Below are 15,935 nucleotides of genomic sequence, written 5' to 3'. Positions count from 1 at the left end.
TTTGACATGACACCCTTCAGTCGTCAATGTATTCTGCCGATGTAGGGGAAAGTTTGAAACTACAATTGAATAAAATGAAACATTGCAATATGTAAGATACAACCAGAGTATATCAATATACTGATACTGGGTAAGTTAACATTTTCCTTGCAAAATGTTTTTCGCACCCCCGCTGTCTAAACACAGTATTCTGATTCCCGTTGCATTTGTGGAAGCGGCAAAATTCCCCGTCTTTATCCATCTCAGGGGCGGCCATTTTGCTACTTGCTGTCAAATAAAAATGACATCACAGTGCTCAGCTTGCAAATGTTTCATTGATAAAGTTAGTTGAAGTTAAACTTAATTCTACTATGCCACGCATTCATCTTATAGGCTTCAGTGCTGCTGTTTTGGCTAACAACACATTTCAAATGGGATCAGCAGTTAACTATGTGACTACATTTAGTCATACACATCCTTTGCTACTACATGCTGCGGCTTGGCTTCCCTTTTTGTCCATTCTAAAGTGAAACCTGTGGGATTTGCAGATGGATAAATGGTTGCAGCAAAAGTGAAGCAGTTACCACCAAGTGACAGCAACCCATCATCGCGTGCCTGCTCCCAGATAGCAAAACATCCTTTCCACGTCTGGTGTCTTGATGATGATGATGATGCACTCCACTTCTTGCCAAATGGCATCTGGCTTTGCCACAGCATATGCAATCTTGTACCGACTGTGGCTTTGGGAACTATTATTACTCTCACAGGTGGCTATAAAATGCACAAAATGATTTCCATGCGTGACTGAGTGCTGTCTCTCGCCTCGTTTGATTGGCTCTTGTTGAGATGCGCTCCAAAGGGCCTTGAAGCCCTCCTCTGGAGAAATCTCATTTTCACTGGATGGGCACAAATATGCAGTGGTGTATGTTGGAGGACGTTATTTCAGCCGTCAGTGCAATGTGAAGTAAATAACAAGGGTCCAAATATGCAGCCTTGCTGTCTCCATGGCAACAGAAAACTCCATAAGGTGGAGGAGGTTGTAATGTATAATGGCAACACCCTAATTCAAGAAAAAAATGTTTTACTGCCAGAGTTGATTCAAGGAAGTCAGGTCATCTATATGATGTGCCAAACTTACTCACTCAAATCATTAACTAAAGCACTACTGAACTTAGCCGGCGAGTATTTAAGGTGAAGCTCTTACTTGACGTGGCCAACTCATATTGTTGGGGTAAGGTGCCACATGGTGGTGGTGTTATTGTAGATGCCACAATAAAAGCTACAACAACCACTAATGAAGAAATAGACCGGCAAAGTAACGAGCTGAGACACAACCTAGCGAGTTAATTAAGAGACATGTGAGGTGTTACGTCAAACTAGCAATCCTTTGGACAACAAACCAGGTAATGTTTAGATATATTATTTTTCATATTTATTTAGTTGAGTAGCAGACTATTAAGGCGATATGATTGTTTATTTATTATTTATTCATTGCTCTTCTTTATTCATTGTTTGTGCCTTCTTGTTTTTACTTTTTGTGCTGTTTACTTGTATGTATATTGCGTAATATTTCTTGTCTCCGTGGGATAGTGGGAACCGTAATTTCGATCTCTTTGTGTGTCTTGACATGTGAAGAAATTGACAGTAAAGCAGACTTTGACTTTATATGACACGTGGTGGGATCAGGTGTCATTGTAAAGGTCATAAAACCCACCTAGTGACACCACAAGGCATCTATGTGGTATTTAATTGATTTAGGCCATAGTCTACAGGTATTTCAGCAAGGACCATTAAGTTATAGTAAATGCTTAAAAAAAATCTCCATTCATAAGCTTATCTAAAAACAAAAGCAATTCAGACAGCCCATATAATAGTAATATATAATACAAAAACAAGCACTGTGATGCCTAATCAGGGCAAAGTGAATGACGCTGAGTGGAACTGACACTTTTGCTCGGCACAAAATGACAACGCGTCCACTGGTAGCATTTTGTCTTTGACAGGCAAAGAATGTGACAAGACCAAAGACCTTCTGGCTTTAAATCAATTAATAAATGCCACACAGCCGTCATGTGCACTGAGCAGCTCCGCCCATTTGGATGTGTCACTTGTCATTTGCTAGCACGTCGTGTCTTGAATCTTGTCAGGCAGAAAGGTGGCTCATTTAACCCATGGGCGTAATGCTAAACATCAAGATTTCCCCCCCCCCCAAAATACACTCCTTGCATTTTGTTTTCATATTGTAATTTATTTGTATTTATATATATTTATATATTTTAAATCCAACCATGCAGGCTAACAATAAAAATGGGATTAGGCTGGTTGCTAATTTGATCACATATCATTTATTGAGCTAGATTCCAATGACCAGACATCATTTGACCAATCAATACCATTGAGTAAGGTCGATTTTGAGACTTTGGTGAAGCAATCAAAGACAAAATCATTGTGTTTCAACATGACGTTCATCAAGTATCAAACAATGTTTACACCAACGTTAAATAGAAACTCAAGCCAGAACAAAATGAATGCATTAGGTACATCTGCACAAAGTACAGTGGAGAAAATTATGCTTCTCCAGCAATCTGGTTGTTTACTTTTCAGTTGTTGAATATTACTCAAAGTCTGCACTTCCATTGATATCTTCAAGGAAGGTATTTTTTACAGGCTCTTGTATAATAATTTACAAAATTAAATGGTGCGTTATCAAGCTACTGAGCTGGTCAGCCTCGTTTGACAGATTGTACTTTGAATGTAAAGGCACAGCAGTTCGTTTGTGCAAATCACGCATAGTTAAATATTAATGCTCTGTTCACATGATGGATTATTATAACTCATTAGCGCAAACATTTAAGCATTTCTGTACTTTACACTGCCATTACTCTTCATGCAGTACATATAAAAAGTCTACGTAGCTCTTTTTAATTGCCAAGTTATTGTGATATAATAAAACGAGACCACCATAAATGTGACCTGCACGCACCCACCTATCCGTGGGTGTGTCTAGCCCATTTTAGGTGTTTCCGAGCACTCTCAAAGAGAATCGAAGCACCCCCCCAAAAACATTTTAACAACATTTGTTTTGGTATTGTTGTACGTCCATATAGAAGAAAGAAGGTCAAATGGACATTTGGGAATTGTACGTTTATACACAAAACTTATTGACCTTTATATGCAATCAAAAAATACTCTCTATATTAAAAAAAACCTAAAATGAACACTAAACTAATATAAACTACACAAAACATTTTGTAAAAAATAAAATCTTGCTCTAAAAACTAATTAAAATGAACAAAATTTAAAAACATAAACAAAGTAAAGTCAAAAACTAGCTGTAAATCTCAAACGCTTCTAACCTTGATGTGTTGTGGAGTCACCGAATAATAACCATAAATGAGCAAACAACCTTCAATCCTTCCTTAAAAACATCTTCAGCTATCATGAAACAAGTCCAGCAAAACCCACAATGACATTCACCATCACACCAATTTATTGTACGAAACAATCAATCCATTTTTGCACAAAGAAAGTATCAATTGGTGGTGGAAGAGTGACTGCATCTTTAATGTATTCATATTTGTAAATACAACACCGTGTACACTTTGTGACCACAACATGAGGTACACTTGCAAGGAATGAATAAAACAATCATGAACATTTTGCTCAATTTGTAGCCTTGCTAAACACAGCAATAGTTATCTTTACAAAACTTTAGAATTATTTGAAATGTTTTTGACTTACCATTAGACGTGTTACCTCAGAAAGTGTCCAGCAAGCACAATGTCTTCAGCCTGACACTGTCAAAAATTACAATTTTTTCAAAGCATAAATTAAAGCACTCAAATTCAACATGTACAGTTTTCACCACAAAAGTATTTACACTTAACAGCCGACCGGCAGTAAACTGGACACCAACAAATTAAACGCATCATTTCATGTTATGACTATTGTTATATTTTGCCATCTTTTTATTTTTTAATTGCTTATAGCAACATTTTGTACACTCAATTACAATCATTTACACATTATGGTACACGCAACACTGGTGCAATTAGACTCCAGGGAGTCACACACACACGCACGCACAGAATAATTAATTCGCTAATTACTAACACTAACAGCATGTACAAGAGGGGAAAGGAGCTACAGATTGTTGCCTCTTATTCTTCTGACCCCTTCCTTCAAATTCATGTGAAACACATCGCAAGCAGCTCACTCAAAACCTCCTTCAACACTATAAAAATACCAACAACACACACACACACACACATTCCGTCTCACTTGCTTGCACTCCATCTCACGCACACACAGACAAATGACATCAACTAGAAAACACTCTTTGCACAGCAGTGTAAATACTTTACATAAGACTTAAGGCAAAAAAACGAAACAAGTTGAGACCTGTTCCAAGGCCCCAAAAGATGATGAAATTTTGTTTTCTATTTACAGTATTTGCTTCTAGAAAAATAGAGTGGTCACATGCACACGTTCACAGGCAGATTCAATTGGATTGACTAACTCCTCACGTGTGTGAATAGGAACGACAACAATAAGTGGGACAATATTGGGAAATTTCAATACACTGGTGTTTAAATTTCTTAGAAATACATATGTGTTCTTACGTCGCAGATTTTCAATTCTCACGGGTGGTTCTGGAACACATCTCCTGCGATAAACGAGGGATCACTGTCTTTCTCCTAAAATTGTAGTCAAATTTGTGAGACAACAGAAAGCCGTTTTTTTTTCCAAGTCAGCTTGTCTCTGCATACATGCAACAATCCAACTCAATTATACTTCAAATTGGATAGATTTTTGCATATATATTTTTTTGCATTTTTTCCTCTTGTTAAAATAAACAGTAAATGGTGTTCCACTTAAGTCTTGTCGATAAAGAAGGGGACATTGCTGCCGTCTTTGGAAAAGGAATGCTAATGCTAAAAACTCTTTCTGAAGCAAGCCAGCCTTAATTGTGTCAGTTTGTGCCAACTGATACTAACATTAGCTCTCATAACTGTGCTTGCTGCAACACTTTTTGCCTTATTACGCTTTTCATCGTGTTAAGATGAACAATCGCTCATATGCAGTCTTTGCTATTCCTGTAACTGATGATTTGAAATGAAAACGGAGCTTATCCTCATTATGGTCGTGAGTGAGCTGCAGCATATCCCAGCCGACATTAGATGAAAGACAAGGCACTCCCTGAACTGGATGCCATTGACAAGCAAATAGACAACCTCAAATAGACAACCAAGCATTCACTTTCACACCTAATGACAATTTAGAGCAGGGGTGTCCAGACTTTTTCATTTGAGGGCCATGTATAAATGATGTAAAGGTCACACATACTGAAATCAATTACGCAAGCAATTCTATTATTTATATTTCCTAGTTACAACACTATTTGAAAAACAATGCTACATACCAGCTTTCAGTTCAAGGTGATAAGGCAAATGGTTTAGGATTTTCAAGATTTTGGGGTGGCCACAGCCCCGCTTCCCGCTAGAATAGAGCCACTCCTGCAATGAACAGCAACCAAATCCCATCTCCTCAGTTAGAACAAAACCAAGTGTAAACTGTAGTAAGTTCATTATTTTTAAAACAGTTACTTGAAGATCATTCGTGTTTATGAATTGGACATTGACAAAGAACAGTGAGTGGAAGACATAAATGTGCTTCTAAAATTGAATTATCTTTATTCACCTCATTATTTATGTTATTATTTTAGTCTGAAATAACTTTTTGTAAATGTGCATATCTAGAAAATATCTACAATATATAAACTATTTATTCGTAATAGTGGCACCTATTTATTCAATACCCTCCCTTTTTACTCTGCCCACTTTTACCCTTTAAAAAAAAAAACCCGCCTTGCGGGCCGTGTCATGTGATGTTTTTTTAATATACTGTATGCTGAGAGCCACTGAAAAATGGATGATTGACCGCAAATAGACCCCATGATGTAGTTTGGACACCCCTGATTTTGAGTCTTCAGTCAGCCTAATATGCATGTTTTTAAAATCAGGAACGACTGAATAAAAAAGAAATTTGCACTTTAAAAACAAATTCAGAAAAATAGCAAAAACACAAGAAAAATGAAGACAGAAAAATACTACTGCTTTAAAAAAAAAAAAAAAAAAATCTAAAATAGTTCCTTCATTGTCCAGGACAGATAATGTCAATAAAATAAATACCTTAATCTTAAAAATATAAACAAAAATAAGCTCCCTCTAAAATAATAAAAAATAACATCAAACCATGTTCTGTTGTGCTTGTCCAATTCAGAGCCTTCAATGATGCTCCAACATGCTTGTTTTAGGAATCTGGGAGGAAGCCGGAGTACCCAGAGAAAAGATACACAAGCACAGGGAAAACACCTCCACACAAGAAGGGGCAAGCCAAGAGAAACCTTGAACATGGGCACTGTGCTGCCTTGAAATGAACAAATTGAAACACAACCTGGCGTACTGTCTAACGGATTCAGAATGACTGCATCAGACTTTGGTAGTGCAACCTTTAGAGGCAGAGCCAAGTACAATGTTCAGCAGACATGTGGGACAAAAAAGTGCTTTGGTGTCCATTGGTCCAAACGGGGATGTTTTCCAAGTTTGCGCTTCACCGATGCCAAATGCTTGGCGAGTTGAGGCAATAAGACAAAAGTGAGGCTTCATCCGCCAAAAAAGGGAGGGGAGGAGGCGGCACCAAGCTGCAAATATGAGCGAGAGTTAATGAAGTCTGTCACATCGGCGGCAAAGTTGTGATTAATGTGCGTGGCCGCGTCAGCACTATTTGCTCCCGCAGGCTCTCGCCACCATGCCGCCATCGCCCGTGATTGCGTCGCCGTCGTCACAGTCAGCGTCCCCTGATCTGGAAACAAGTGGATCAGCTCTTACATAATCATGAGCGCATTTACATTCCGCCGGCGTCTTATGCCAAGTGCCGCTGCTAATAATAGCATTTCTTGCTCAGGTTCCTATAAGACCTTTTTCCCTTTTACTTAGTCAGCTGCATAACACAAACTGATGGGTAAATTCCGAAACTCCCTTGCAGAGGCAAAACCCTTTTGGAGATTTGTTATTGAAACAAATGGTGCAACATTTAACTAAGAATTTAGAAGAAAATGACCCCTTTGAAACCAAAACACTTGCAGGGGGGTCTTGAAAGCGACAAGAACTGGCCAATCGCTATTTTTCTTTTCCTGGCGAGTACTGACATTTTACTACCATGCACAATCCACACACAATGTCAGTTTAAGATCTAACCTGAGCCTCGACTCTCCCGCCATCCTCCATCCAATCCATCCGTCTCCTGGCCCAGCGTCAAGGAGTGGTGTCCCCGCGATGCATGACGCCCCGCCCCCACACGCCTTGCCCACCTCCCCCTCCGTGGTCCTTGTCTGACTCCGGCTGGCTCTGGGCTCGCTCGGGCTTGGGGTTGGGCGCGCAGGGGGGGTCGGGCTGCTGAACAGACATGGTCCTGCGTAGGTGGGTGCGCTTACACAGGAAGTCCGGTTTGGCGGTGAGGCCAAATGAGCCTTTCCTGAGGACCATGCGAACCGAGGGCGACTTCTTGGGTCGAGCTCGGTGGCCAAATTGCAGGGTGGAAAGGTGCGCCGCGTAGCCCTCACTCAAGAACTTCACCGAGCCCACAAAGAAGAAATAGAAAACAAAAATTAATAATCAGCACCATTGTATTTAACAATGGATCAACAGTACAACCTGGCACTGGTTTTGGTATTTCTTTGAAGGTCTTCCTACTATGTAGATCTGAGGGGGCCCAAGACCAAGCATGTTGTAAACGCTGATGTCTTTCATGGATCCGTAGGCAGAGTTGATCTTGATGTGACACTAACGACAGAGGAAAAGAAGCAATGAGACGTGCGGCTTTGCCATGCAGAACGAAGAGTTGAAGCTTCAGTTCAGTCTTGGGTCTCGTCTCAGTATCTAGTGTACCTCATGTATGAGGTTCCTGAGGAAGATGGTCTTCTGTCGCAATGGGTCGTGAACGAGGCCCTCGGAGAAGAAGATCATGCCGTGAGGAAAGTTATGCTGCGATAGCCAGGACACCACGCGCTGCTTTTGCATGTCGGGACGACCCGTGATGTAAATGATCAAGTAGCCCAAGTCCTGCCAGTGCCTGTACACACACAAGTCTCAGAAAGATCCTGGTGTCCCTAATCAAGTGTCCGGTGAGTGGAAGAAGAAACGGACCTGACGACGTCCACTGCTCCGGGGCGGACCTTGGGGTCGCTGCCCATGATGGACACGCTGGCCGCAAAGGAGCCGTCGATGCTGAACACTACACACTCCATGCCGCGGGGCAATACTGTCAAGTAGGCTTCGGCAGATGTTTGATCGCCCCTTGAGGGAAGAAAAACGACAGTAGACTTTTCTCACATACGCAACTATTGTACTGGAAAATTGTCTTTTGAACTGATAGTAAATTGGGATGATGATCTGGAATGTTACACCATTAATAGTAAAAGGAGCTAATTAAATTTAAAAGGAAAAAAAATGCAGTGGTGCTCACGCACATAAATTAATAATAAAAATAGGTAATTAAATTTAAAAAGAAAAATGCAATGGTGGGCAAGCACATAATTACACACATCTAATTAACTGCCAATGAAACTCATTTTTTAAAAAACCCAATAGATAGTATTTTCAAAACACTCAGATGAATATTCAAAACGCATTTGACAAAAAACAAAAAGGTAATAGGGAAAAAATATAAATAAAAAAATTCGAATACATTCAAAAATAAATCAAATACCAAAAAAGAAATGCTCAGGGAATGCCAATACCACAGAAAAAAGCAAACCAAACAAAAAAACCCTAAACTAAACAGCTCCCCATCACCTAAGAAAATGTCCAAAAATAAATTTATAAAATGAGGATAAATGTGCTGATAATGAGATTTTTACAATGCATGACAACAGAAATGAATTAGTCTACAACCAAAAATATGTTAAAACTCTTATTTGGACATCAAAATTTTATGTGTAGTGGTAGTTAATAGGCTAAATTGGATTGTGAAAATATTAAAAAAGTATATTCCCCAACAACTGTTGGTGTGCGATAGCTTCATTAAACTAACCACACTTACTTGACCACCATCTTAATGGGATAGACTCCGAGGCTGAGCTTCTTGTCGTTGGGTATGGTGTATGTCACCCGGCCGTTGCTATTGGTAACCTCCGTGTCAAAGTGCACCCAGCGCCCCGACTGGGGCTGCGTCATCAGCAGAATGTCCACCTATGGGACAAAAGTGTGCATACTCTTGTGAGCGAGTAGCGTGTTGGGGCGGCTGCGTCATTACCTTTTCTCCGGTTAGCGTCACCATGTCCAGGGGACCGTACATAAAGCGGCCCACCAGTGTCTGAGGTCCATCCTCGGTGGCGATGACATCGTTCACCCGGTGGTTGGCGGTCACGTTCTAACGACAACATAACATTTGGATGTTAATTAATAATGTTATGGCAAGCTTGCTTCCAAAAAGTCAAACTTGCATCAATTTTACATTGCCCATCTTTCCACTACAAGTGGGTCAAATTTAGTGACAATTGGACACAATCTCTAGAAGCAGTTTTCCTTTGAAGGGCTGCTGGAAGTGACCTAGAAATTGCCTCTGTGTACCAAAATAGAAGACTTTCTGAGTTTTTTTTAACATCCACTCATGATAGACATGCAAACCAAATTTCATCTTGCTAGGGGAAACTGGCATTTGGAGCCAAAGAAATCATGATTGCGTTACCAATAATTTCATCATGTTTTATGGCGAGCCATTTTACTTCGTGCTCCTCTGAGAAGCAGTGACGAACATTCAAATTGCACAGAATTTTGTGTCTGCCTAGAATTTGGTAGCAATCCGACAAATTCTTTGGGAGGAATTTGCCCTGGAAAACTGAGCCTACACTAGCTGCCTCAAACCAAAATGTGTCTTTTTGAACTGGAGATTTTTTTTATTGGGTAACCGATAGCCATTATCCCAGATTTCACATTCCTAAACACTAACGGCCCATAAAATTGCGACTTACTGGGTCGCAATTCATCGCCAACGTTAATAATAATTGATTTAAAGGATGTGACACGGAACCAGAAAGTCCAACATTCCCAACTGTTCTCTTTCATTAGGTCCGCTCGACTCTAACAGTGTCGACATGTACGTATGACATGGCAGCCGGTGTCTGCTGCTCTTGTAGGAGGGAAAAGAGGGCGATTCTGACCCTGATCCCTGACCCACCAAGCAAACGTGTATTTTCTGAGAGGCGTGGAAAAATGACTCCTCATGACACAGGCATCTGTGTTAGACAAAGATTTTATTCCTGCTCATGCTGATGTCTCCTCGTTACCTTACGTTTGCGCGCCTCTGTCCGTGCCAGTGTCCTTCCTCATGTCTCTCTCTCTCTCTACGAAAATATACCTCATTAACAAGAGGCCAAAGTGGTTCAACCCTCATGTTCAAACAAGTCTAAACGGTTTTGACTATTGGTATGATTTCCTATAAAAAATGGGACGCACCGCAGCACTGTTACTATGGTTTTCTGCTGACACAATTCTATTTATAGAAGAGTGAAGAGGACAATGCGAGGCTAAATGAAATTCCGTCTTTTGAAAGCGGCAGCTTGAACAGAGGTTCAGGGGGTGAAGGGCATCACTATCTTGATTATGCTCGGCGTGGAGATTCGGAGGTGGCGTGAACGTCTCCGACCTTGAACACGTCAAGGCCAAATTATTTTAAGACTTGCAGTCAGCAGAGCTATGACAAAGCCATCAATGCTTGGGTCTGTATAAAGTCTATTCAGCATGTAAACACTCAAAAGTAGGACAGCGTTTATGCAACATAAACACAATGGCAGTGTTGCGTACCCTCAGCTTGACGTGCGTCCTCCGTCGCAGCCACTTTTCTCGAGGGCTGGAGGGCGAGAAGGGAGCCGAGTCCAGATTGTCCGCTTCCTGCGTCTTCACAAAGTCACACCGCATGAGCTGTGAACCAATAATCAGAGATGACACAATGCAAACAGTGACAAATCCGTCAGGTCAGTGTTTTGAAAGAGGGATTCCCAAATTTGGGGTGCATATCGTTACCCTGTGTTTGTAGTGGTTTTTTTTTTTTGTATTTGTCTAACTCTATTTTCGCCCCTTCGGCACCCTGGGTGTTCAATCATTTTCAAATTAGTTCCCTTGTTACACTTTCTGTTCACATATCTTTTCGCTTGTTCCCCTTTTTCATCCCCTTGTTCCTTTTTGTTGCCCCAGTTGCTACGACGCTTGTGAGCTTGTGTTACGCTATTTATCCACTTGTTCGTCTGTTCCCTTTTGTTACCCTATTTATTCTTAAAATTAACTTTTTCTTCAGTTGTGGTATCGTCTATTTGTTCTATTTTGTTTTGATGTTTATCCCTTTTCTAACACATGTTCATGGGTGGTGCATCATGGCACGTGGCTTAAAACGCGAAAGGCCTTTTCTTGTACGTGTTTTAAACAAGTCATTCCCATATTAGGGATGTGCAAGATTAAACACAATAGTATTCTAGTACAGTTTAACCCCCCCCCCCCCAACTTTTCTTGGTGGGGTAGCCTACAGCGGACTCGGGTCTGCCATCTCTGTTGGATGTTAAAGTGGGTTAAAAGAAAAGGCTATGCGAAGGTTATGTTAGGTGCACCCCTGGGTTCAAAGTTAGACCAACCCAAAACAACCAATTTTTTTGGAAAACATCTCAAAACACACCTTGTTTTATTTTTTGCAAAATAATCCAAAATTGGAACAAATCGACCCAACGTCCTGGGTTGGAGCTCAATGGAGGTCGCCCATCTCTTCGGCAAATATCCACCCCGTATTGAATCACTGAATACAAATGTAATGAGGTCAGGTGGTTGTAAAGTTGACTGTTTTTTAGTTGAAGAAACCTTGAAGCTTGACGTTTCATTTGAAAGTAAAAGCGATAATTTCAATATACTTGATGAAAATTGCGGCTCCCCACTTGAAGCACAGGCTGTGCGTTTTAAGATTGGCTTGAAACTTGATGCTTTCTTTGAGGCAAGAGAGATAGCGGGGAAAAAATAAAAAAAGACATGATTCTGCTTGATTTCCTCAAATTAGCTTGTCTGCTGCACGATCCTCGAGTCGTGCGTCAAGCCTTTTGATGCGAGTCGCATTAGAATTCAGCTGAATTAGTGCACTAATAGTGTAGATAGAATCTTCGTGTCGCGGTCTGACTCCTTATTCTGGTCTCGATTTGCACAAAAACATGCGTAGTATGGACTCTGTCACTGTCAATAAAGGTTTTTTTTTGCCTACTTATCAGAGAATGGTCTTTAAAGACAGAAATGTATTGCTCTTGTGCGTCTTCTTTTTAAGTGCATTCTTTATTCACATCTGTACCTGTTTTTTCGGTGTCCCTTTTGTCAAGCAATAATTTATCCTTGCATCACTATTTGTTCCCTTTGTCAACCCCTCTCTGTCCCTTGGAGTTCCTCTATGGCCTCAGTCCCAAACTCAAGGCTCAGAACCGACCTTATCCCACTGAGGGTCAAATAATTGCAGGTGTTTTTGAAGGCAGTGAATGTTGAATTCTCGTTTGTCATGGGTTGGTTCAAGGTTGCAAATGTCCGCCAAGCGGTTGGCGTTGACGTTCGGGAAACGTTCGGCAGACGCACGGCAGACGTTCGGCAGACGTTAAGATGTTCGTGGCTCAGTGGACATGTCTTGTTTGTTCCCTTGTGTTGCACTTCCCTAGTTTTTTTCAATATATGCCTTCCTTAGTCTGTTTCCATGTTTGCTCCCTTGCGTCCTCTTTTTGATCCAGTGTGTTTTCCCCATTGTGTCATGCTCTTTGTTCCCTTGTATTCCAAACGTCCTATTTTGTAATGCCCATGTGTATTTGTTTACTTGTGATTGTTCCTTTGTTGCACTTATTTTTCATCAGCACGGACCATCCATCAATTATCTGTACCGCATGTCCCCACGAGGATCGCGGGCAAGCTGGAGTCTATCCCAGCTGTCATCGGGCGGTAGCCGGGGGACACCCTGAAGTGGTTGCCAGCCAATCGCAGGGCACACAGAAACGAACAAACATCCGCACTCGCACTCACACCTTGGGGCAATTTGGAGTGCTCAATTGCCCTACCAAGCATGTTTTTGGGATGTGGGAGGAAACCGGAGTGCCCAGAGAAAACCCACTCGGGGACGGGGAGAACATGCAAACTCCACACAGTTAGGGCTTGAGTTGGAATCGAACCCACAACCTCCTAACTGTGAGGCAGACGTGTTAACCAGTGTTCCACTGTGCCGCCATCAGCGTGGACTTTCTCTCGTATATTATCTAAACCTGTTCGTCTTTGTTAAAACCTCTAAACGCAGCAAGCTTTTTGCACATTATGTTTGTTACTTGCCCCAAGGAAAGCAAATAAAAGCACATAATTGATTTCAGGCACGTCGGCTGTGATCGATAGGCGGCATTTAACTTGTAAGCTTTTGGCGGCTTTCATGCTGTTAATGTTGTCGATTAGCCTTCACACTTGATAGATGTGAAAAGTCCTCACAGAAGAATGATTGCATTTCAGGAGGAAAGTTTTATAAATTCATGAAAATGGCTGGCACACAAGGCACCACGGCGCAGCGCTGGTTAGCACGTCCGCCTCACAGGTTTCGATTCCAGCTTCGGCCTTCCTGTGTGGAGTTTGCATGTTCTCCCTGTGCCTGCGTGGGTTTTCTACCCACACTCCAAAAACATGCATGGTAGGCCAATTGACCACTCCAAATTGCCCTTTAGGTGTGATTGTGAGGGTGACTGGTTGTTTGCTCTACAGTTCAGGGTGTACCCTGCTTAGTTTACAAGTTTGAATCCTTAGCTAATCCGTTCAGACGGTTAATGGCCTACCTGTCGAAGGACAAAGGCGGCGACGTCGGTCGACTCCCAGTAGGAAGCGTGGAACAGGTGCGGCAGCGCCACGGTGGGGAAGGCGGTCAACACATCAGGGCAGTAGAGGGAATAGTCCAGCCTCTTGGAGCCCCACCAGCTGCTAGAAACTTCAAAAACCAAAGTGAACGTGAATGAGCGTACAAGAAAACAAGCTGATTGATTGAACACCATCCACCATCCTACTCACTGTCGGCGATGGCATCGCCCAGTTGACGGCCAACGGAGCCGATGGACATTTGGCTCTCCATGCTGGTCACGCTGGCCCGCCGACCTCCTTCCTGGGAGGACGACTGAGGGACTGTAGGGGTCTGCTCGCCCTCCAGAAACACGTCGGGATGGCCCTGGATACTCTCACCTTCACACAAAACAAAAGAAAGGAATTTGTCACACACTGACCTTTACTTCAAACACCACTTTGGAACCTCAACCTTTATATAATCATATAATGCTATCTGAAACTCTAACCCTGTCTTCAAAGCCCAATTCAAAGCAATAATCTCCACTCCAAAATCAAACCTAACCTAACCCTTAGTAGAAACCCTAACTTAAAGCCATAATTTGAAACTCTCTTGTTTTGAAGCTGTGATTGAATCCCTAACCCTCACTTGTAAGCCTAAATTAAAACCCTAACCCAGTTTCACAAAACACCTTGCCCTGGCCTCTAAAAACATCGTTGGAGCCTAACATCAACCCTTGTGTGAAACCTTAAATCAGGCTTGAAGCCATCATTTGAAACCCTAACCTTATGGCCTCAACTCCTAATTCAAAACCCGAACCCTACTGCTCTCCTTGGTCTTGTTTGGAATAAACTAGGAAGACACCTGTGGCTTACACACAAATACTGACTTAACGACTGTGCTGGAGCACAATAACAAGCTGGAAACAACACAAGTTGGCAGCTGGAGCTTCTCTAAATAAAGTAGCAGATGCTCCTTGTTGCGACCTCGAGCATACATGTGATCTCGGGTCTCAGGTGTGATTAATAAATTCTCTCAGTCTAGGCCCCATTCAAAGTGGATTTGTTCCAGTAATGAAGATGGGAAGAGCGTAAAGCGGATTACCACCTCACTCGGATTCTTTGAGTTGTATTTGTTTTTTTTTTTTCTTTACTCTTGTATGTGACTGTGAATGCATCATGCCACTGTTAGCTAATGAGGACACCCGTCAAGAGAAGAGCGTTACTCTTCTTCCTGAGTGACATTTCGTCAGGCACCTCACTTCCCAAGCACAAACAAAAAAGACGAGAGATGGGGGTAAAAAAACAGGGGGAGATAATGAGGTCGCCGATTCATTTTTTATTGACGGTTGACGCAGAGGCTGGCGCACCGGTTGTGAAAAAAGGAAAAACGAAGCTGAGTTTTCACTTGCTGAGTTGAATGCGCCCCAGCCTTCAAAGAATTAAATAAATATAATAATAAATATAATAATAAATAATAGCCTACAAATACATATATATATACATATATATAATTAATTGTACATCAAGAGTCATTTACATCGTTACTTTGGTCTTTGGAGAAAAGTATGAACATAAAAATGAACATACAATATATCTGATTAACAAACAAATAAATAAAATAAATGTTAAACTTTAAGAAAAATCCAAGTAGGAGTCATTTAAACTATAACAATAAATAAAATATGAATACAAACACAACATACATAGTTAAAATAAGAATAAACGAATCTCAGCTCTCTGTCGCATCCATTAGAAAGTGATTCCATGGTATGTACGCACGTATGTGTATATTTTATAATCTTTCAATGCTCAATAAAGCCTCATTAGATATGTGATCAACATTAATCATATGATGCAATCCCCATGCTCTTCTTTCCTTTTTTAAAATCCTTATTGGCGGACCACTGGAATCAAGAAGAGAAGCTTCTCACTCGATTTCTTTATTACATTCATCCATCTTCATCAAAGCTCAAGTGAGAATGGATGAGAATGTCAAAGCAGGTTGGCGCCCTCGCGTGATTGGCTCCTCCGAGCCGTTGCGACAGCTCATTTGCATATTGCACATTCATCTGCTTT

General features: G+C 41.3%; 1 protein-coding gene across 2 annotated transcripts in view; it reads right to left on the bottom strand.

The window, feature by feature from the left end:
• Window positions 1-3,446: 3,446 nt before the first annotated feature.
• Window positions 3,447-15,935, bottom strand: part of pitpnm3 (PITPNM family member 3) — a 48,384-nt gene continuing 35,895 nt past the window's right edge. For both annotated transcript variants that reach the window (XM_088381449.1, XM_088381450.1), the window contains exons 12-21: window positions 14,088-14,255; window positions 13,859-14,007; window positions 10,845-10,961; window positions 9,295-9,411; window positions 9,082-9,230; window positions 8,187-8,336; window positions 7,929-8,112; window positions 7,695-7,823; window positions 7,239-7,610; window positions 3,447-6,843 (exon numbers count right to left, since the gene is read on the bottom strand). In XM_088381449.1, coding sequence (XP_088237575.1) covers window positions 7,296-7,610; window positions 7,695-7,823; window positions 7,929-8,112; window positions 8,187-8,336; window positions 9,082-9,230; window positions 9,295-9,411; window positions 10,845-10,961; window positions 13,859-14,007; window positions 14,088-14,255 — 1,478 coding nt within the window. In that variant the 3' untranslated portion in view covers window positions 3,447-6,843; window positions 7,239-7,295. The remainder of the gene's footprint in view (window positions 6,844-7,238; window positions 7,611-7,694; window positions 7,824-7,928; window positions 8,113-8,186; window positions 8,337-9,081; window positions 9,231-9,294; window positions 9,412-10,844; window positions 10,962-13,858; window positions 14,008-14,087; window positions 14,256-15,935) is intronic.

Source organism: Syngnathus floridae, chromosome 7, assembly GCF_059516105.1.
Source record: "Syngnathus floridae isolate MCC-2025c chromosome 7, RoL_Sflo_1.0, whole genome shotgun sequence".
NCBI classification, from domain to species: Eukaryota; Metazoa; Chordata; class Actinopteri; order Syngnathiformes; family Syngnathidae; genus Syngnathus; species Syngnathus floridae.
This window is presented reverse-complemented; position numbering and strand designations above follow the sequence as displayed.